Source organism: Callorhinus ursinus, unplaced genomic scaffold (genome assembly GCF_003265705.2).
Source record: "Callorhinus ursinus isolate GAN/ISIS: 27379988/994484 unplaced genomic scaffold, GSC_fseal_2.0 scaffold5, whole genome shotgun sequence".
Taxonomy (NCBI): Eukaryota; Metazoa; Chordata; class Mammalia; order Carnivora; family Otariidae; genus Callorhinus; species Callorhinus ursinus.
In genome coordinates, this window is record NW_027397067.1 from 24,062,105 (window position 1) to 24,085,500 (window position 23,396).

General features: G+C 39.0%; 1 protein-coding gene across 13 annotated transcripts in view; it reads right to left on the reverse strand.

Annotated features, from left to right (window-relative positions):
- The window catches only part of STAU2 (staufen double-stranded RNA binding protein 2), a 305,526-nt gene extending 284,218 nt beyond the window's left edge, over positions 1 to 21,308 (reverse strand). For 6 of the 13 annotated variants that reach the window (XM_025870733.2, XM_025870726.2, XM_025870734.2 and 3 more), the window contains exons 1-2: positions 20,573 to 20,645; positions 13,215 to 13,280 (exon numbers count right to left, since the gene is read on the reverse strand). Coding sequence is in view for 5 of the 13 variants with exons in the window: in XM_073892894.1 (XP_073748995.1) it covers positions 13,215 to 13,232 (18 nt within the window). In the remaining 8 variants the exon portion in view is untranslated. Of the gene's footprint in view, positions 1 to 10,427; positions 10,482 to 13,214; positions 13,281 to 14,914; positions 14,937 to 20,137; positions 20,202 to 20,572; positions 20,717 to 21,232 lie in introns of those variants that run through there. The other 7 variants (XM_073892892.1, XM_073892897.1, XM_073892894.1 and 4 more) reach the window with 7 other exon arrangements.
- Positions 21,309 to 23,396: the final 2,088 nt, after the last annotated feature.

Genomic DNA, 23,396 nt, shown 5'->3' on the forward strand with positions numbered 1-23,396 from the left:
ATTATTTCTTTTCTTCTACTAACTTTTTCATTTATTCTTTTTTCCTAGCTCCTTTAGGTGTAAAGTTAGATTGCTGGAGATTTTTCTTGTTCCTTGACATAGTCCTGTATTACTGTAATATTCTCTCTTAGAATTGCTCTTGCTGTACCCCAAAGATTTTGGTACATCAGAGTTCTATTTTCATTTGTCTCTCTGTATTTATTTCTTTGTTATCTTCAATGACAAAAATGTTGTGTGGCATGTCATTTAACCTCCCCATTTTAGTGGTTTTTCAAGTTTTCTTCTTGTAATTGATTTCTAGTTTCATACCATTTTGATCAGAAAAAAATGCTCAAAAGAATTTCAATCTTTCTAAATTTATTGAGGCTTAATTGGTGGCCTAACATGTGATTGAGCCTAGAGAATATACGATGTTCACTTGAGAATAATGTGTATTGTTGCTTTTGAATGGAATGTTCTGAAAATGTATTAAGTCCATCTGGTGTCATTTAAGCTGATGTTTCCTTATTAATTTCCTGTTTGGATGATCTTTTGTTGATGTAAGTGGGGTGTTAAAGTCCCCTACTATTACTGTATTGCTATCAATTCCTCCCTTTCAGTCTGTTAATATTTGTTTTATATGTCTTGATGTTCCTATGTTGGATGCATACATATTTATTAATGTCATGTCTTGTTGGATTGACTCCTTTATCATTATGTAATGCCCTTCCTTGTCTATTATTACAATTTTATTTTAAAGTCTATTTTGTTTACTGTGAGTATAGCTATAGTAGTTTTCTTTTCTTTTCTTTTTTTAATAAGCTCTACACCCAACATGGGGCTTCAACTCATGACCCTGAGATCAAGAGTCACATGCTCCACCAACTGAGCCAGCCAGGCACCCCTCCAGCTTTCTTTTCATTCCTGTTTACATGGAATAGTTTTCTCCATCCCTTCATTTTTAATCTGTGTATGTCCTTTCTGAAGTGAGATTCTTGTAGGCAGCATATAGACAGGTATTGCTTTTTTTTTTTTAATCCATTCAGCCACTGTGTCTTTTGATTAGAGAGTTTAGTCCATTTACAATACTGTAATTATTTATAAGTATGTACTTATTTCCATTTTGTTCATTGTTTTCTGGCTGTTTTCATAGTTCCTCTGTTCCTTTCTTCTTTCTCTTCCCTTGTGGTTTTATGGCTTTCTTTAGTGTTATGTTCAGATTCCTTTCTCGTTTTCTTTTGTGTATTTGTTGTAAATTTCTGCTTTGTGGTTACCATGAGATTCATATAGAACTTACTATGCATAGAATGGGCTGCTTTGAGTTGATAGCAATTAAATTTGAATATATTTCAAAACATATTTTCTTCACCTCTGCCCATGTTTTATATTTTTGATGTCACATTCAACATCATTTGAGGCAGTCCTTAACTATCACAGTTTTAGTTAACTTCACTATTTTTCTCTTTTCTTAAGCTTCATATTTGCTTTATAAGTGATTGATCCTCTACTTTTTTATTTTTTTTTTATTTTGGGGGCAGGGAGGGGCAGACAGAGAGGGAGAGAGAGAATCTCAAGCAGGCTCTACACTCAGTGCAGAGCCTGATGTGGGGCTCAGTCTCACAACCCTGAGATCATGACCTGAGATGAAATCAAGAGCTGGATGCTTAAATGACTGGGCCATCCAGGCACCTCTGATCCACTACTTTTAATATATATTTACCTTTTCCAGTGAGATTTTTACTTTCATACATTTTGTTATTAATGCCATTTCTTTTCAGTTTAGATAAGTCCCTTGAAACATTTCTTATAAGGCTGGTTTAATAGTGATGAATTCCTTTAGCTTTTGATTATCTGAAAAATTCTTAGTCTCTCCTTCAATTCTGAACGATAACCTTGTCAAGTAGAGAATTTTTGGTTGGAAGTTTTTTTTTGCATTCAGCACTTTGAATATGTCATGCCATTTGCTTCTGTCTTGCAAAGTTTCTGCTGAAAACTCTGCTGATGGCCTTATGAGACTTTCCTTTTATGTAATAAGTTGTTTTTCTCTTGCTATGTTTAAGGTTCTCTCTTTAACTTTAACCATTTTAATTATAATGTACCTTGATGTGTATCTCTTTGGATTCATCTTATTTGGAATTCCCTGAGTTTCCGGAACCTGTATATCTACTTCGTTCCCCAGATTAGGAAAGTTTTCAGCCATTATGTCTTCAGCTAAGTTTTCTGCCCCTTTCTCTCTTTTTCTTTCTAGGACCCATAGAAAGTGGATGTTATCCCACTTGATGTTGTCCCAAGGATCCCTTCAGTTATCTTCATTTTTAAAATTCTTTTTTCTTTTCACTACTGCGTCTACATGAGTTCCACTGCTTTGTCATCAGCTGATCATCAGCTCAGTGATCCAATATTCAGTTCATCCAGTCTGCCTTTAAACCCGTCTAGTGTAGTTTTCAATTATTTCACTCTTCAGCTCCATAACTTCTGTTTGACCCTTCTTATATTGTCTCTTTATGAAGGATCTCACTCTGTTCATCTATTCTTCTCCCAAGTTCAGTGAGCATCTTTATGGCCCTTAACTTTGAATTCTTTATCAGGCTGATTTGCTTATCTCCATTTCATTAATGTCATTTTCTGATGTTTTATCTTGTTCTTTGGAACATATTCTCTGTCTCCTCATTTTGCCTGGCTCTTGTTTGTTTCTATGGACCAGGCAAATCCACTACCTCTCCTAGTCTTGAAGGAGCAGCCTTGTGTAGATGTCACATGCACCTCAAAAGCAAAAATCCCCTCTGACCACCAGAGCCAGATCCCCTATGTGGACTGTATGCACTGTCTACTGTGGTGGCACCATGTCTGCAGCATAGGGTGAGTGAGGCTGACACCTGGCTCAGCTGCAGTATGTGGCTGTGTGGAGCTTCCACCTGGCTGCAACATGTGATTATACTGTGGGGAGTGGGCAGGGTTCTCAGCTGGATGTGCCCACTGGCTCTAGCAATTTGAGAGATAATTACAAAATGGTTCCCACCAGCACCCACATTAGCAAGGTAGGATGAGGTCACAAATATGGCACCCACCAATGTCTCCATCTCCAGAGAAAGTTGCAACAGTTTCCTGCCTGACTGACAGATGCCTTAAAATTACTAAGTGGGTCTTCTTCACAAAGGCACTCTTCAAATTGGTATTTTTGTGTTGGTCCTGGGGTGTGTATATGTGCGAACCCTTTAAGAGTGGGTTCTCCATTCCCTAGTTTTATGGTTTCTCTGGGTATAATCCCAATGGTTGTAAAAGCCTGTGGCTTGTCTCTCTTATACAGGACCTAAGGATTGGGATGACTACTGTGAAGCACTAACTTCCTGCTCCTCAGGAAAGTTTTGTATTTCTGAGTTCCCTCCTGATTGTGTATCACACCTGGGATGGGTGTTTTTACAAGATGATGTCTCTGCATCTTCTCCCCATCTCAGTGCTGTCTTTTTTGTCCTTTGTTGTAGAGGTTCTGTTCATCCAGTCTTGTGGTCTTTTTCAGAGGAAATTATTTCATATGTAGTTGTTCATTTGTTATGGGAGGAGCAAGCTCAGAATCTTCCTACATCACCATCTTGACCCCAACTCCTTTTTTTTTTTTTTGAGGTGAAATTGACATAACATCAAATTAAACATTTTTAAATGAACAAATCAGTGGCATTTAGTACATTCACAGTGTTGTGCAACTAACATCTCTATCTAGTTCCAAAACATTTTTATCACCCCAAAAAGAAACTCTGTACCCATTACACAGTTGCTCCCTATTTCCCTTACCCCTAGGCCCTGGCAAACACCAATCTGAGTTCTGTTTATATAGGTTTACTTATTATAGATATTTCATATAAATGGAATCATACAATATGTGACCTTTGTTTCTGACTTATTTCACTTAGCAAAATGTTTCCAAGGTTCACAACACTATAGCATGTATCAGTACTTCAGTTCTGTTTTGTTTTTCTATATATAGCTGAATAATAGTCAGTGGTATTTGTGTATCAAAATTTGTGTATCTGTTCATCCATCTACAGGCATTTGGGCTGCTTCCATCATTTAGCTATTGTAAACAGTATTACTATGAAAAAGTGTGTACATATATTTGAGTACCTGTTTTCAGTTCTTTTGGGTATACACCTAGGAGTGGAATGACTGGGTCATACGCTAATTCTATGTTTAATTTTTTAAAGAACTGCCAAACTGTCTTCCGCAGAAGGTTAACCATTTTACATTCCCACCAGCAATGTACAAGGATTTGTTTCTCTACATACTTACCAACACTTGTTACTGTTTTTGTTTTTTATTCTAGCCATTCTAGTAGGCATGAAGTGGTACCTCATTGTGCTTTTCATGTGCATTTCCCTTATCATTAACAAGGCTGAGTATTTTTTCATATGCATATTAGCCAGGGTGCCTGGGTGGTTCAGTCAATTGGGCGTCTGCCTTCGGCTCAGGTCATTATCTCAGAGTCCTGGGGTTGAGCCCCACATCAGGCTCCCTGCTCAGCAGGGAGTCTGCTTCTCCCTCTCCCTCTACTGCTCTCCCTGCTCATTCTCTCTCTCTCTCTCTCTAATAAATTTTTAAAAATCTAGAAGATAAAAAAATTTTAAATTTTAAAAATTTTAAAAAATGTGCACATTGGCCATTTGTACATCTTCTTTAGAGAATTGTCAATTCAAGTCCTTTGCCCATTTCTTAGTTGGGTTGTTTGTAGTTTTGTTGCTGAGTTGTCACGGTTTTAGTTCTTATATTTAGGTCACTGATCCATTTAGAGTTAATATTTTAATGTGGTGTGAGTAGGGATCCAAGTTTATTCTTTTGCATGTGGATATCTATTTGTCCCAAAACTATTTGTTAAAGAATTATTCTTTCTTGCATTGAGTGGTCGTGACCCTCTTGTCAAAGATCATTTGGAGATAGATATATATATGTTATATATAATAATATAATTTTTATACATTAGTTAATTTCTCTCAATTCTATTCCATTGGTTTATATGTCTATCCTTATGTCAGTACCACACTGTTTTGACTACTGTAGCTTTATAATATGTTTTGAAATGGGGAAGTATGAGTCCTCCAACTCTATTCATTTTCAAGAACAGAGTTTTGGCTATTTGGGCCCACTACAATTTCATATGAATTAAAGAATCTGATTTTCCAGTTCTGCAAAAAGGTCACTAGAATTCTGATAAAGATCACATTTAATCCATACCTTGTTTTGCATAGCACTGCCACCTCAACAATATTGTCTTCCAATCTATAAACACAGAATGTCTTTCCATTTATTTAGGTCTTCTTTAATTTCTCTCAACAATGTTTTATAGTTTTCAGTGTACAAATCTTTCAACTCCTTATGCTTTTGGACAATATTAAATGGAACAGTTTTCTTAGTTTCCTTTTGGATTGTTCACCACTGGTATACAGAAACACAATTTTATTTTGTGTGTTGATCTTATACTGACAAGTTTTCTGAATTTGTGTATTAGCTCTAGTGGGTTTTTGTGGATTCTTTGGGGTCTTCTATATATGGGATCATGTTGTCTACAAATAAAAATAACTTTATTTCTTCCTTCCTAATTTGGATTTTCTTTTTCTTGCCTAATTTCTCTGGCTATAACTCCTACAACAATGTTGAATAGTAGTATGAAAATAGGCACCCTTGGGGCGCCTGGGTGGCTTTGTTGGTTAAGCGTCTGCCTTCAGCTCAGGTCGAGCCCCACGTTGGACTCCCTGTTCGCTGCTCAGTGAGCAGTCTAATTCTCCCTCTCTCTCTGCTCCTCCCCCCGCTTGTGCTCTCTCTCTTGCTCACTCTCTCAAATAAATATCTTTAAAAAGAAAGGAGGCATCCTTGTCTTGTTCCTGATCATAAGGAAAAGTTTTCAGTCTTTCACTACTGGATGCTAGCTGTGGATTTTTCATAAATCCCTTTATCATATTGATGAATTTCCCTTCTCTTCCTAGTTCTAGAGTGTTTCTATTGTAATATAAAATATAACAGGTGTTATATTTTGTCAAAGTCTTCCATATTAACTGGTGATGTCTGTTTGCTTGCTTCCCTTCATCCTATTAATGCAGTGTGTATTACACTGATTGATTTTCCTATGTTGAACTGCTCTGGCATTCCCACCTGGATAAATTCCACTTGGTCATGGTATATAACCATTTAAATATACTGTTGGATTCAGCGTCTTAGTGTTTTGTTGAGGATTTTTGCATCTACACTCATAAGGAATATCGATCTGTAGTTTTTGTGTTGTTTCTCATCGTGTCTGGCTTTGGTATCAGAGTAATGCTGGTCTCATTGAGTTAGGAAGTATTCTCTGTCCTCCTATTTTGGGGAAGAGTCCGAGAGGAATTTGTGTTAATTCTCCTTTAAATGTTTGGTAGACTTCACCAGTCATGCCGCCTGGTCCCGGACTTTTCTTTGTTCTGGAGGGATTTTTTATTATTATTACTAATTCAATCTGTTTGCTTGTTATAGGTCAGTTCATATTTTCTACTGCTTCTTGAGTCAGTTTTGGTAATCTATGTTTCTAGGAATTTGTCCATTCATGTAGGTTATCCAATCTGTTGATATACAGTTGTTCAAAGTATTCTCTTACAACCTTTTTTATTTCTTCAAGGTCAGCAACAGTATCTCCACTTTCATTTCTGATTTTAGTTATAGGTGTCTTTGCTTTTTCCCTTTGTCAGTCTAGGTAATGGTCTGTCAATTTCGTTGATCTTCTCAAAGAACCAACTTTTGGTTTTACTGATTCTCTATATTGTTTCCTATACTCTGTTTCACTTATAACCACTTTAATCTTTATTGGCTTGCTTTGGGTTTAATTTGCTCTCTTTTTCTAGTTTCCGTAAGGTGAAAAATTAGATTTGAGTTCTCTGGAGTTCTTCTTCTTAAATATAGGTATTTATTGCTATAAATTTCCCTCTGAGCACTGCTTTTGCTGTATCTCATTATGTTATGGTATGCTGTGTTTTCATTTTCATTTGTCTGTTAATTATTTTCTAATTTCCCCTGTGATTTCTTCTTTGACCTACTGGTTATTTATGAGTATGTTGTTCAATTTCTACATATTTGTGAGTTTTCCATTATTCTCATTGACTTCTAGCTTCATTCCACTGTGACTGAAGATACTTTAATGATTTCAATTATTTAAAATGTTTTGAGATTTTGTGGTCTAATATATGGACTATCCCTTCTAGAATGTCTCATGTGCACTTGAAAAAATATGTACTCTGCTCTTACTGGGTGTTTTGTGTATGTCAATTAAGTCTAACTGGCTTATAATGCTGTTCAAGTCCTGTACTTCCTTACTGATCTCTCTAGTTGTTATAACCCTTATTCAAGGTGAAACAAGCATTGTAATTTCTGAATGAATGATTAAAACCATAAATTATATTGTTGGATTCTGAATTGTGTTGCATTCCTCTAATGCTGGTCTTTATTCTGGTGCACAGTTAAGTTACTTCAGATCACTTGAAGCCTTCTGAAGACTCTTCCCAATGCCACACGTATTACAACGTCTTTAGACTCTGGATAGTCTAGACACAAACTATTAACACCTTGTATGAATTCTGGAAATGTTTTCTTACTGCTTTCCAGTAGTTCTTTCCCTGACTTTGAGTAGGTCTTGTCATGCATCTACAGCTCAGAACTCAGCCAAAAACTCAAGGAACACCCTCTGCAGATCTCTAAAATGTTTTCATGCTTGAGTGCACTTTTTTACTTACCTATATACTCATTCCTCTCCCCCCAAGTCTCTTCTCTCTGGCACTCTGCCCTGCAATTCTAACCATCTTGGCCTTCCCAAACACCTATCTTTGTTTCTTAATCTCAACAAAAGTGAGCTCTGTTTTGGTTCCTCCTCCTTGCACTGCAGCCTATAAACAACCTCTAGGCTCTAATGTAAACTGGTGTTAACAGAAGGGCTTACCTCATTTGTTTCCATTCTCTCAGGGAGCAGTCTGATGCCACCTGCCATCCAATGTCTAAAAATCATTGTTTACATATTTATATGTTCTCAAGTTGTTTAAGAAGGAAGGGTATATTACCGCTGCATAACAAATTACCCCCAACTTATCATCTTAAAAAACAAGGATTTATATTTCCACACAGTTTCTGAGGTTCAGCAATCAAGAATCAGCTTAGCTGGGTGGTTCTGGCTCAGGATATCTCCTGAGGTTGCAGTCAAGATGTTGATGGGCCAGTGGTTTACAGCTGGAAACCTGACAAGGGCTGGAAGATCTGCTTCCAAGAAGACTCAGTCATACACTGTTGGCTAGAGGCCTCAGTTCCTTGTTAGCTGTTGGCAGGAGGCCTCAATTTCTCACCACATGGACCTCTTCATAGAGCTATTCACAACATGGCAGCTAACTACTCTGAATGAGCAAGGGGTGAGTGGGGAGAGGGGAGGGCAGCACAAAGGGAGAGAGAAGAGGCAAAAGCCACAGTGTCTTTTATAACCTATCCTTGGAAATGATCCATCATTTCCACTACATTTTATTGGCCACACAAACAATGTGTGAGAAGATTATACAATGGCATAAATATCAGGAAGCAGGGATCATTAGGGCCATCTTGGAAGCTGGCCACACAGAGGAAAAATCCTGTTATGCCAACACAGCAGAAAGCCAAAGTCCTTCCTACATATTTTAACCTCCTTATGTTATTTTTTTTAATCCTCAAACTATAGACTGCATCCTACAGCTTCGAGAGAGAGTGGCAGATTGTAGATTCTACTCCACAGCCAGACTTGGAGATAAAATAACTAAGAGTAAGTAGCAGCAGCTTTTAAGAGAAAAGAATAGAGTTCTTGGGGCCTATGGCAAGAAAGAGGAGAGCACTTACTGCAGACCTGGACTTGAAAAATGTCCAAGTGCTTTTCATTCCCCCAAACAACTACTCGACTCTAATGACCAACCTAAATGTCTGCCCTCCTTTCTCTTCAATCTCCAGAACCAGACAGCAATAGCAACAGCAGTATTAATAGCAGTAGCAAGAGTACCAGGGCCAATGCTAAGCATTTTGCCTTTGTTATTAGTTCAATTACTCCTCACAACAAACCTGTGAGATAGGTATCATTATCCCTTAAACTCTAGGCCTTAGTTTCTTGATAATCCTACCCCAGCTTTACACTTTACAGTGTATCTTGGTACACCTTTATTCTTCCTACATAACACCTTGCTCCCTCTTGCCCTATAGGGTTCTCCTACTCTTCGTGCACTGAAATACTGTTTTGTCCTGCCTGTCCTCTCATTCCACTTGAGTCAGGCCTTAAAGATTTCTCTTAGCTCCCATGTTCCCAACAAAAACTCTTTCAAAGAAACCACCAGACTACAGAGACTTCTGTTAATCCCCTCCTGCTGGGCTCTCCCAATACTACAGCTGCCTAATATAGACTTCCCCTTAAACCCTGTAGAACACATGCCCTGTCAGTCTCTTTCATCAACTAATCCCAAAAACTTTGCCTTATTTCAGCCACTCATTTAAAAATATTATTTCAGGGACGCCTGGGTGGCTCAGTCGTTAAGCGTCTGCCTTCGGCTCAGGTCATGATCCCAGGGTCCTGGGATGGAGCCCCGCATCAGGCTCCCTGCTCAGCGGGAAGCCTGCTTCTCCCTCTCCCACTCCCCCTGCATGTGTTCCCTCTCTCGCTGTGTCTCTCTCTGTCAAATAAATAAATAAAATCTTTAAAAAAAAATAAAAATATTATTTCACACACACATGCTTTCTTTATATTTGCTACAGCTTAATGTTAAAATGGGTTTCCTTTCCTTGGCGGTTTAAATTAATCACGAAGGAGAAAGGTCCAAAATATACCAAATTCCTACTTAGTACAGTACCCTGGAAACATAGGTTCCCACTAGTTATTTGTTGAATAATGAATGAAAAATATAAAGTAATGATTATAAATACTAGCTCAAAAAATTCTCAAGGGCTTAAAATCCAAAAAATTTTATTTACAAATAAAAAGAAAAAGTTACCAGTAGACACATATAAACAATTCACAAAAAGACAAAACACAAAACAACAAACAGAAGCAAATCGTAGAAAAGCAAATTAAAATATCACTTTTTGTCAGACAGATCGGCAAACATTGAAAATTTGTCAAGAAAGTAAGGAAACAGGCATTCTAATAGATATAATTTTGTATTTTTGGTATTTATGCATCAAACATCTTTAAAATTTGCATACCCGTTTGACCAGTATTTCCATTTCTAATAATTACTTATAAGAAAATAATGGACAAAGGAACATAGTTATATGTAAAAAAAGAAAAAAATCACTGTGGCACTAACTATAATACAAAATCTGTCCAACAATAAGGGTTTGATTAAACATATTTTAGTAATTCCAAACTATGAATTATTAAATCACTTCAGAATATTATACAATCCCAGTTTTTTAAAGTAACATATATTCACATAAAAACATACCTGCATAGAAAAAAATCTAGAAGTATACACCCCAAAATGTTAGCAGTGATATCTCTGTAAAAGAATAGTGGAATTATTTGTGATTTTTTTTTCTTTTTCCTTATCTCTACTACTTAATTTTTCTACATGAGTAGCACATGGACAACACACATTCTTAGAAGGCAGAAGTAAAAATGAAGAGCACAATTTAAAGGTAGAAGTGCGGGTGCCTGGGTGGCTCAGTTGGTTAAGCAACTGCCTTCGGCTCAGGTCATGATCCCGGAGTCCTGGGATCGAGTCCCGCATCGCACTCCCTGCTCGGTGAGGAGCCTGCTTCTCCCTCTGGCCCTCCCCCCTCTCATGTACTCTCTCTCTCATTCTCGCTCTCTCAAATAAATAAATAAATCTTTAAAAAAAAATAAATAAAGGTAGAAGTGCCATTTCTATAATAGAACATGGAACATTTCCATGTTCCCTGATAATAATCATGTCAAGCAGAATTAATATCAAGTAAAATATTTCAATAGCCTTGTTTTTAAGTAGTTCTAGGAACACACATGGAAGAATCTGTTAATACTATTCAGGCATCTTAAGACAACAAACAAAAAGACCTCTCAAATAAAAATTTAGTATTAATCCAAAAGACAGTGTTGAAAAATCACATAGTAAAAACCTCAAAGGCTTTAAGGTGTCAGCTTCAATTGCCTTTTCATGCCTTTTCACATTTATCTTGAGATAAATCCCACTCTAATGGGAAAGCAGTTACCATTAAAATGATAAAACATCAATCACTCATAAGTTTAAGAATTCAATGCAACTTTAAGTTTGGCTGAAGAGAAAGTCTTCTCTATAACTTCTATTCCAAAATAGATTAATTTTTCTCCTCAGACTTGAAGATCTGGGGGGATAAAACTTAGTCGATAACAAGAGAGAATCCTGAGTTGAGTCTAGAAATATATGTGTGTTACAAGCAAAGCATGTATACCTCTAAGCACTGTGTACAATTTCTAGCCAAAGCACAGGGAACGGCTTGTGACCCTGCAGAATGTTGCCTAAAATTGTTTGTAAGGCCTGATTCAACATGACTGGTAGCACAGTTAAATCTTCATTAGGACTAATCTATAATTTTCAATGATGTTGACAGGCATAAAATGAATGTTCTTTCCACCTGTCTATGGTAGAATATGAAACAAATTATTCTGACTGTATCTGTGTAATTAACAGCAGGTATCCATACATTTAGCATCAACACAAACCTACAACATAGTTTGCAAGTCATGTCTCATAAAACTTCATCAATGAATCCAATGGGATTTGGCAACAACTATGAAAGTACAAAAAGCACTAAGCATAGTACAGCTGTAAGATTCTTTTAAACCTACATTATTAGTAACATCTTTGATGAAAGCAATATTGCACAAGAAAATTTTCTAGTACAAGAAAATCAAAGAACAACTTTGCATAAGAAAGAGATTTTATGTTAATGGCATCTGTGCAAAGCAAGCATATAATACCTAAACTAACAACACAATTATGTGATTATTGTTGAAAAGAATGGAGATCTCCTTGCTTTAGTGACAATCCTAGCACCAACCATCCACTTATTCAGTAAATGTATGAAAAACCATATACAACCAGAACTATTTCTAGGACATGGGGAGATTAAAAAATAAACAAGCAAAGTCGCTACCTTCATGGAGCACATGGTCTAATAAGAACAGAGATGTTAAGCAAACAATTACATATTTGAATATAACTGCAAATGTCAGAATGTCATTAAGGGCAGGGTACTATGAGAGCAAATAGTAGGATTGGGAGCCAAGTGAGCCAACCACAAGGGAGAAAGAGAGGCCCAGACAGAGGTAATCTATGCAAAGCTCCTGCAGCTGGAATGACTCTGCCCAATGCAGGAACCGAAACATTTAGATTGGAAGCATTTAGATTGTTTGCTGGGCCCATGTTAATTCTGAGATGTATAAAGACACCAAGTTAAGAGATCAGGTTGGTAACTGCTACATGAGTCTAGAGCTTAGGAAAGAGATCTAGACTAAGTATAAACTTAGAAATCATTGGTTTAGAGATGGTGTATGGTGCACAGGCACCAGAGGGTATTACTTAGGCAAGGTGTACTGAACAGGGTAGGGCCAGGCGTGTATTACTTCCTCAAATCGCGCACACAAAAGAGTCATTACTTCTTGTCATCAAATAACTTCTCTCTCAATTTACAAAATCTGAAATAAAACAAAGTATTTTCTAATATTATAATACAAAGCCCTATTTGTTCAGAAAGGATAAGATTAAATGTATAAAGTTCTTGGAGAAATGCCAAGACCCAAGGAAAATATTTTTTTCAGTGAGTCTAAGACATTGTATGCTAACGTTTATTTAGCAAGGCACTTCCTTCTAACCTTTTCCAGTGCCCTAGAAAAGGAACGTTTTTTAACACACTGATATAACTGCTTCACCAGATTTGTCACTAGAAATGCTTTCATTCTGCAAAACTGCCACCTATTGAAGCTAGATCACAATTGTAAACATGCTGAATACACCAAGTCCTGGAGGGATGTAACATCAAAAAGACCAGACACACCTTGTGTTCTGCACACTCAAAAGTTAACAACTTTCAGAACTATCACTATAATCCTTAAACAACCAGCTCTGCACAGTCTCCTATGATGAATATATAATATGTAATTGCTCTGTAAAGCAGTGGTCAGGGTTATGGTTATAGAAAAGCTGGGTTAAAATGTTCCACAATGTATGGCCCAAGCACCATATTAAGTAGGACATGCCTTAACACAAACTCACCTGATTTATTTGAAGCATGTTAAAACAATATTGACCAAACTGCTGTATCCCTCACGGCTCCAAAAACTGGAAAATGAAAATGAAGAAATAAAGTTCAACTTAGTTGGTGATCTCAATGATTAGCACTTTAAACACATGTCCTTGAACAAAATCAAATATAAAATGGAGTAGATCTAGATCAACATAGAACTTTCTATGATGATAAACATGTTTTATACCTGCACTCTTATCCAGGAGCCACTAGCCACAAAGGGCTACTGAGCACCTGAAATGTGGCTAATGCAACCAAGAAAGTAAATCTTTTAAGTTTTTTTAAATTTTCTTTAATGTTAATTTAAATTTAAATAGCCATGTGACTAGTGGCTAGGGGACAGTGCAGATCTAGGTTGAAAAATGTCCCTTCTGGTTCTACAACTCTAAGACAATTCTAGCAAAAGTGAAGCTATTAAAAATAATCTAAAAATTTCAGATTAATATTTAATATACAGTCCCCTTTCTCTATAAGGTTTTAAACAGCTTTGTTTCCGAACTATATAAGCTAAATTAAGCCTAAAGAAGATGCATCACATACTCCTCTAGGTGATAGGGAAGAGTACACAGATTACCTAAATGGATTTTTTTTCTGTTTGTGGTTTTGTTTATCATCACTATAAAAACAGCAAGCAGAAAAAATTTCACATTAAATTTTCAGAAAAAGAAATCACCGTCCTGACACATTCCATTGTTGTATTTGGATTTGTTTCCTTCTAGGTCAGACCTCCTCACCATGGTTGTATTTCTTTTCATGTGGCAAATCTCTTCTACACTTAATTTAAAAAGAGATTGACCAAAGAAGGGCAGAAAACCCAAATCTATAAACAAAGAAATCATGGGTTCTTATAATGGTAAAAGTTTACATAAAAAATAAATTATGGCAGGGCCTCAGTCAGTTAAGCATCTGGCTTTGGCTCAGGTCATGATCTCAGGGTCCTGGGATTGAGTCAGACTCTCTGCTCAGTGGCGAGCCTGCTTCTCCCTCTCCTACTGCCCCTCCCCCTGCTCATGCTCTCTCTCTCTTGCTTTCTATATCCCATATAAAGGAATAAAATATTTTAAAAAGTAAGTAAATAAATAAATAAATAATTTACGGGGCACCTGGCTGGCTCAGGCAGGAGAGCATACAACTCTTGATCTAGGGGTTGTGAGCTCAAGCCCCACACTGGGCGGAGAGCCTACTAAAAAAAAAAATAAGATAAAGAAAAATAAATTATGTACAGATCCCCCCCAAATTATCTAAAAAGCAACAACACAGTCTTGATAAGCAGCAAAAGAGCTAAATCCCACCACTTGGGTAGAAACTTTCATGCTATGAAACTTTAATATTAAGCTTTCTCTCAGAAGCAGAGGTTCTTAACACACACACACACACACACACACACACACACACACACACAGATTCACGTATACATATATATGGCTACCATTTTCCTCAAGATGACCAACTGGGGTCAATTCAAAATGAATTTGAAAGTTTTCTATATATATGCATACATATATATATATCTCTATATTATATATATTTTTATATATATATGTAATAACAGTGGCCTCAGCATCTATAACAACTTTGTATTTTCCAAAAGAATCATATGCTGTAGAAATGGCACAAGGCCTGAGGATCACTTAATTTGAATCTTAGTCCAAGCTCTTCTGGAGATTACCTTTTGAGCCTTGGTAAATTACTTTATGTGTCTTTGAGTTCTTTTTCTTTCTTTCTTTTTTTTAAATCTGTAAAAAGTAAACTAAGGTCATTGTGGGAGGCAGTCTCTAACAAATAGAATACAACAGAAATAATGAGATACCACTCACAATATTGGGTTACAAAAAGATCACAACTTCCATCTTGGGTGTTACCTCCTCTCGTTCTCTCACCTGTTTGCTCTGAAGGAAACCAGCTGCCATATTGTGAGCTACCCTTTGGACAGGCCCAGCTGGCAAAGAACTGAGAGAGGTCTCTGGCCAATAGCCCAAAAGAAAGTGAGGGCCTCAGTCCAATACCCGCCAAGCAAATGAATCCTGCCAAGAACTGTATGAATGAGCTTGGAAGCAGATCTTCCCCCAGTCAAACTCTCAGATGAGAACACAGTCCCAGCGATAGCTTACCTGCAAACTCTAAAAGACTTGAGCCACAGGCACCAGGTAAGCTGCACCCAGATTTCTAACCCACAGAAACTGAGATAATAAATGTTTGTTTTAAGCCCTTACTTTCCAGGGTAGTTTGTTATGCAACAATAAATAAGACAATCCCATTCAACTCTAAATTTCTATAATCCTATGGTGCTTTAGGTATTAACATATCCAGGTGGGTCAAAAAAAAATCAATTCCCTGTTTAACATGACCAAATGAGTTACATTAGAGCTTGAAAATGATAAATTGTGAAACTTAAACATTTACATTTTATTCAAAAGATGAAATCACTAAAAAGTGTAGGAATAGTCAAATGGTACTAAATACACTAGCTATAACTAAAAGTACAAACCCAACCAATATTCATTTTTTTAACTGAAAAAATTTCATTTGGAAGTTAAAATGTGAATAAACCACTAAAAGCATCTCGGTGACTTAGTGTTCCTTACTTTCTAGAATTTAACATTAGTAAGCATTCACCAAATCAGAGAAATCCTACTTCGTATTATTTAATGTAAGCCTCTTAAAGTAACAAATGCTTATCTATAGACCTGTATGTGTTTCTTCAATATTAGAGTTTTTTGGGTTTAATTCCAATGTAAGTAACATACGGTGTTATACTAGTTTCAGGTGTACAATATAGTGGGTCAACAATTCTGTATATTACTCAGTGCTCATGATAAGTGTTCTCTTAATCCTCTTCACCTATTTCAGCCATCCCCCCACTTGTTTTCTACAGTTAAGAGTCTAGCTTTTGGTTCGTCTCTTTCTTTTCTTCCTTTCTTCATTTATTTTGTTTCTTAAATTCCAAATATGAGTGATCATAGAGCATTTGTCTTTGAGTGGCATATTTCACTTAGCACTGTATTCTCTAGATCCATCCATGTTGTTGCAAATGGTAAGATTTCACTTATGGCTGAATAATATTCCATTGTGTGTGTGTGTGTGTGTGTGTGTGTGTGTGTACACATCTTCTTTATACATTCATCTGTCGATGGACCCTTAGGTTGCTTCCATAATTTGACCATTATAAGTAAGTCTGCAATAAATATACAGGTGCTCTTCAACATCAGAGTTTGTAACACTAGTGGCTGATTCTAAGAAGTAGACACAATAAGATATCAGGGTACAGTTTTTAAAGTTCTAATCTTCTGATATGCAAAAGGTAATTGTAAGAAGAAACAAAAATAAAAGCATCTATTTGCTTAAAACTGACCATATAATTTTAAAGAATTCTGTTTAAGCCCCTCTTTCACAATTATAAAGATCTGTATAAATTAAAACATGGAACTATGTCTATAAGAGCACTCTGTGAGGTAACTGGAAAATATTCTGAAGTTACTCCTTTTTTACCAACAAATTTTATTACATTTAATTCAATATAAAAATTATAATTCACAACCACATTATGGACAATTCAGAATGCCCAGTGACATGTCTTTAACACTTTCTCCTTTACAGACATGCCTGCTCTACTGTCCTACATTTAAAACAACTTGATAAAGTATCAGTAAAATGCAGAGCAGTTTTATACTGCCCCTATGATATCATAAAATCCACCTCTCCTTTCTCTGTCAAAAAAGTTTCCAGCTACAGTTCATTCCAATTACAGCTAAGTACTTTTAGAGAAACCTATTCATATGTCCCAAAAGTGCCCTATAGTGATATCCAGTCAGGCACATTAGGACATGCAGTTCCAGATTCCAAGCTACTAAATGAAAACAGGCAGGGCAGTTTATGGAGAAAGGGCACTAGTAACGTAGAAGACTTGCTGCTCATGAAGAATTGGAAGTCCAACGTGTATCTGAAATGTACTGCTGATACAACTTGCTGCATTTATTATTACATTTTGCCCAGCTGGTAAGTTGAAAGCTGTACAAAAATCAATCTATAAAATCTTCAACAATACTGCTTCATGAAATGGCATTATTAAATTATCTACAAATTTTTATATCAGCATCCATCCCACCATTGACAGGTAATCCTCACTTAAATGCTTGTTTGACAATATGAAAATCAAAAACATTTACTACCACCATTCTTAGGCTCGAAAATACCATAAAACTAAATATCAGCTCAAAACTTCTTACTCTAAAAAATTCATGGGGTCCTTAAAAAGCATTAAAAAGTGGATTTTCTAAATTCTCATTTTTTTTAAAAGTACATACCCCAAAACATTTTTACATAAGGAAAATAATTTAGTATAAATTTTAATCTCCTAAGAGCCTATGAAAGATTCTAAGTATATAGAAATCTCACCACCAAGAAAAAAAGAAAACTTAACATTGATCAGACACTAATGTTATATACCACATGCTATATTTTGCCATTTTTACAGTAATTCATTTAATCCTAATCACCTTGGGATGTAGGTGTTATCTCCACTTTTCTAGAAGTTGTATTATATCCCCATAGTCCACTGCTCTGATTAAAACCTAGTATGGTCTGGTTTGAAGTCCTCATCTCTTTATTATACATTAAATTTATAAAGATTTCACTTCTTAAAATTTTTCCTGTCACGAAGGTCTTGACCTATAGAACTCTGGCTCCTATATCAAACTTAAGGCTCCTATATAGAACTTTGGGGATTTATTTAAAATCAAATGATCATACATACATAAATATAAATTATAACTATTATGGATTTTAGACACTCACTTAATATTTTCTTGACTACCTATAAGAGGCACAAATATATCTACACATAATTTGATCATACCGTGCATGTCTCCAACTATTCTGTCCAACTAATATTAACACAATGCAATTTTGCAATATCTAGGTTTTCCTCTCTTTATTATGATCTGTATACACGAATGATGACACCCAGAACTCAAAGTGAATAAAAGGAGGGCATAATAGTAAAGAGGTTAGCTACAAAGAAAAAACCCCAACATACTGACCAACTATATGTTCCAGAATCTGATCCCAAACAGGAAAAGCACTCAGCCTCACTTTCTGTACTGTTTACACACTAAAAAGTTTGATGATCACCTTTGATATTTTTTATATTTTTTGTTGAAAACCAAACCAGCTCACTCTTTCCCAGAACTTCATTCCAGGCAAGCCAAGTAAGCTAAAATATAAACTGTATATGGTTTTCCATGCTGATTAGAAATAAAGAGGCATGATGTAACTTACCCTCAAGTGGTCCAGGAAAAAAATATTATGTACATGTGACTGACAGAGATCTAGTGGTAAGTGGGTAAAACGGTAACAGGTGAATCTGAGTAAAAGTTACAGGAGTATTCTTTGTATTATTCTTATTCTTGCTACTTTTCTATAAGCTTGAAATTATTTCCAAATAAAAAGTTAAAACTTAAAAATTATATGCCATTCTATCTGTAGTTAACAATACATATTCTGATTATACAGCAACATTTTTACAAATACAAAGAGGATTTTTGAGGAAAACTTCAGTGATTTGTTAGGAAATATGCACCATATCCTACCAACTAACAATCTCTTAGGAATAAATTTCAAACTACACTACCATGTAATGAAATGTGGCAATGGTGACTTGAGTTGAAATCACAGCAGGAAAAAAAAAACAGCATACACACCACAGTTTGATATAAATGCCTCACACATTTAATACAGGCCTGCTGCAAAATGCAGCAAATCACAATTCAAGTAATATGCGAGATCTCTAGTTTGCAGTAAAATATAGACAAACTAAACAAACACTTGCCATATTACAAAACAACTGAGATGCAGGATGTCTTGGTTTTGATTGTTTTATTAACTAAGATTTTTTTTTCCCACTGCAGCTCAATTCACAACAGTATATTTGAATCATCTTAAGACAGGACTAGGAAAGAAATATCCTCCCAGAGAAATGTTGCAATCTTCTCTCCTACAAGGTTACTATTATCCTGCATTTCCATCCCAATTTTGAATTCAAGTGTTCACCACGGTTTCTTAAAATGTAAGGATGCATCAGAAGGAAGCAATACTCGGCAAAAGTTCACCAAAATTGTGAAATCAAACATTAAAAATAATGGTTTTCAGCTAACAGTAATATACCTTTAAAGGATCATCTCTATCGTTTCTGAAGGAACCACCCACTTTAAAATCCTTTAGTACATTCCCTTAATTGACTGGCCCATCTCTACACCAGTAGTTCTTAACCTTTGGGGGGGGGGTCACGCCGAGTACGGACCCTTTCCCAAGAAAATTATTCACAAATGCAAAATTCTGCACATATTTCCAGGGGCTTCCAGAACCCCCGAAGCCATTATCCCCACCCCCCTCCCTAAGAATCCCAGTTCAGCGTCTCCTCGATTGCCTCTGCAGAACACTCCCCTCACCACAATCCCCGGCTCTCCCCAGGAGGGACTGGAGGCTCTGCCCTCACGCACTGGATTCTGTAACTGATCTTTGTCTCTCCGCCCAACTCCCTTCACCTCGGCAAGGTCACTAACTGCCAACTACCCCTTTAAGCCGAGCCATCACGGTAGTAGTTCCTACGAGCCGCAGCAGAACTTGCCTGTCATAGGATATATTTTGTCCCCTCGGCCCCACCTACCTTCCCCATTTCGGCGCGTTACGTCTTCACCACTTGCCCATTATACAGAAATAGCCACCAGCACCACCCCCCGGCGCGCCCCTGGCCCGCCGCTCCTCCCGCGCCCCCAGGGCCATTCCCCGCAGACCCTCCTTGGGCCTCGCTCCATCTCCTCCCCTCCTCTCCACTCCGCAGGGACCCACCCTCGGGCCCTCCGCCTCCCCCCCGCAACAACGCCGCTTCACCCACCGTTCCCTCTTCGGGCTGTTCCCACCGGGGCCCCCAAGATCCCACCTTCCAGCGCCCTCCGTCGGGCGCCTGCCTCCCCCACCACTCCCCCCCCCCAACCCCGGCATTCCATTTACGCCGGCCTCCTAGCCTTCCTCCCGGCTCCTCCCCTCCGGACACCTGTGTCGTCCCACCCCTCCACACACGCCCCCCCCAATTCATTCGCCCCGTCCCGGGCTCCTCAGCACCCCAACAGTCGTCCTCCCCTCCCCCCTCCCGCCAGGAGAGAGCCCGAGGAGGGAGGGAAGGCGCGGGGGAGGGGAGGCCGCTAAGGGGCCGCTCTTCTCGGGGTTCGCCGCGCGCAGCGGACCTGCAAGGCTCCCCAGCGCCCTCTGTCTCCTCCGCCAGCGGGGCGGAAGTCGAGGCCTCCCGGACGCCCCCAACGAGGGTATTTACCTTCTTGCCAAGGACACTTTGCAGACGGCTCCAACATTGGCAAGCACTACAGAGAACTGACCCCGCTCGGCCGCCGCCGCCGCCTCCGGCTTCCACCCCTCGGGCTCCCCGCCCCCCGCCTCCGCCCGCCTTCCCTGCGCTCCCGCCGCGCCCTCCCGGGCCCGCGCCGCGCGCCCCCGCCTGCGCAGCCGCTCCCGCGCCCCAGCCAGCCTGTAGCGCGCGCGCGCGCGCTCCCGGCCCTCCGCGGACCCGGGCCGCGCGCCCGGCGCCGGCCCTAGCTTCATTCCTCCTCCCGCCGGCCCGCGGCCGAGCGCGGCCATTGTTCGCGGCGCCGCTCCCGCCCCCTGGCGGCCGTCCGGTCCCCCGCAGCAGCGGCATCCGCGGGCGCTGCGGGGCTAGCGCGGGCACAGTGGGCCCCGGGGCGAGGGCCGTTCCCTGAGGCCTAGGGAACTAGGACAAGAGAGTGCAAGGGGAGCGCGCCCCGTCCGCAGTCTCCAGTTTCCCCGCTCGGCTTCCTGGCCTGGCTCCCCGCCCCCTCGGCTGCACAGGGTGGGCCTGAGGCAGCCCTTTCCACACCTGCACTCGGCAACTGCCTGCACCGCCCGATTGACCTTCTGCTCTTTCTAGACGCTGCTACGCGCCCGGATTCTTTGCCCGTACCTTCCCCAGGCTCTCTGGCTGCCCCCCTTTGCTCTGCTGGGGACACGCGACCATCCCGCGTCTGCTCCGGCCGCCGCTGTGCGATGCACGGTTTAGCGGATCCTGCACCTTTCCAGACTCGGGGAGGAGGAGGGGGGCGGGGGAGGAGGGGTGGGGGTTAGTGCAACTGTCTCGCCCAGAAAACACTAGTGATCAGTAATCACCTGCTCTCCAAGATCGGCAGCGTGGCCAGACTACTCCACCAAAAAAAAAAAAAAAAAAAAAATCTTATTTGGTCACATTAAAAAGAAATCCTTAGAACCAAAAATGAGGACCATCTTAGAACAGTGCCCTAGATCCTAGATTGTTGAGGCAAGAGTGCCAGAAAACTCGAATTACTTCTTGATTCGTCCTGGTTTTGATGTGGGTTACAGATGTCCAGGTGACTTAACCCGGCTAAGCCCAGTGAAATTCAACCCTTCACTTACTAAATGGCACCAAAAATAATTTGACAATAAAGTAAGTCTAGAAATAGAATTATTACTTTGTTTTCACAGACTTCCCCATTTGCATTATTATTCCCAGAGTTCCTTCCCAATATCAATGCCTGCCTGGAAAATGTCTACCAAGCCTGTGATTTCAGTCATCACCTAAAACTGATAGTTCTATCTACAACTGGAAAGACAATAATAGTCTAGTGGTTAAGCCAAGGGCACCAGAATTAGATAAGCAAGCCTGGTTATCCACTTGCTAACTTTGGGACCAGGGACATGTTATTTATTCAATGAGTCTGTTTATCCTTTTGTTCAAGAGATTACATATGATAATATGTATTTAAATGTGATTATATATAAACCCCTTTAAATTGGGCCTGTCATATGGTAAGATAGTTGCTACTGCTACATTTTCCTTTTAGAATTTTCCTAAGCTCCTTCCCCTCTTCACCTCTGCCAGTTCCCTCACACTTAACATGTTGACCCTCCCTAAATCTGCACTAGTCCTTGATTAGTGACTTCTAGCTTCTCAAGCCGAGCATCTAGTCAACATTCAAATACTTTTTGAAGGTTTGAATGAATGCATGCCCTTCCTGCCAGCCGTTCTCCAGACAAGCCTACCACTTTTGTGTCTTTCCACAGGCTCTTACCCTCTCCCTGGAGTCCATCCCCCCTCACCAGATAAAGAAATCATCCTTCAAATAATTCCAAAATCAGCTCCTTGAGAGGCATTTTCTGACTCCTCTGAGCTGGCCCATGCTGTCTCCTGACTCTCTCTTCTCTGGCATCGTAGGTATGTTCAACTGTTTTGAGCCCATCTCTCCTCACCAAACAGTGCATCTTCTCAGCTCTGTGTCTCATTTATCTTTGTAGCCCCAGCATCCAACAGCAAGAGGGTGGAAGTAAATGCATTTGGAATAAATGGACAAGTTTATGCTTTTGAAAATGACTCTAGAGTGGTCAGAAATTTCATCTCCTTTGGTTCAGATAATTAAAGTTAATTGAAAACTTTATCTCCACTGTAACTTTTTCTCATAACTGATTCTAAGTCTTTGGTTATCTACTTGCTAACTAGGGGATCATGGGTATGTTACATTTAAACCCCAAATAGATTGAATTTTTAAAATTCTGTTGAGGAGGAGAAGTTTTCCTTTACCCTTCTAGATTCTTTGGATGGTAAACAGATATAAAACAGATTAACAAGAGAAACACTAACTACATATGCCTATGGGAGCCCCATAAGCACAAGAGACCCAAGGACAAGTCCGACAATTGAGGTTTATATGCCATCCTAAGCTAAGAAATAGGATAGGAGCCTGGGGCTTCAAATGGGAGGAGGGTGATTCAGAGGATGATCAGAAGAGCATATGTTTGGTAATTAGATGTTTGTCCTGCCATACAGATAGATCATTCAGATACAAGGTATCTCTGGTTATAACTCTCTCTTTCTCTCTCTCTCTCTCTCTCTCTCTCTCTCTCTCGTCTCTCTGAGCCAGACCCTGTATCTAAATTCTTTAGCTAAGAGAGAGATAAAGCTTTTCTTGAGTCTGCTGGCTCTTGATAGTCTTCAGCTCAAAAGAATCTGCATGCCAAAGTGGTATATTTGGGGGTCACATATTCTGCTCCACTTCAAGCCATAATAATCAGAGAGAAATTTGTTGTAAAGGTTGAATCCACTTTAGGTTGCTCAA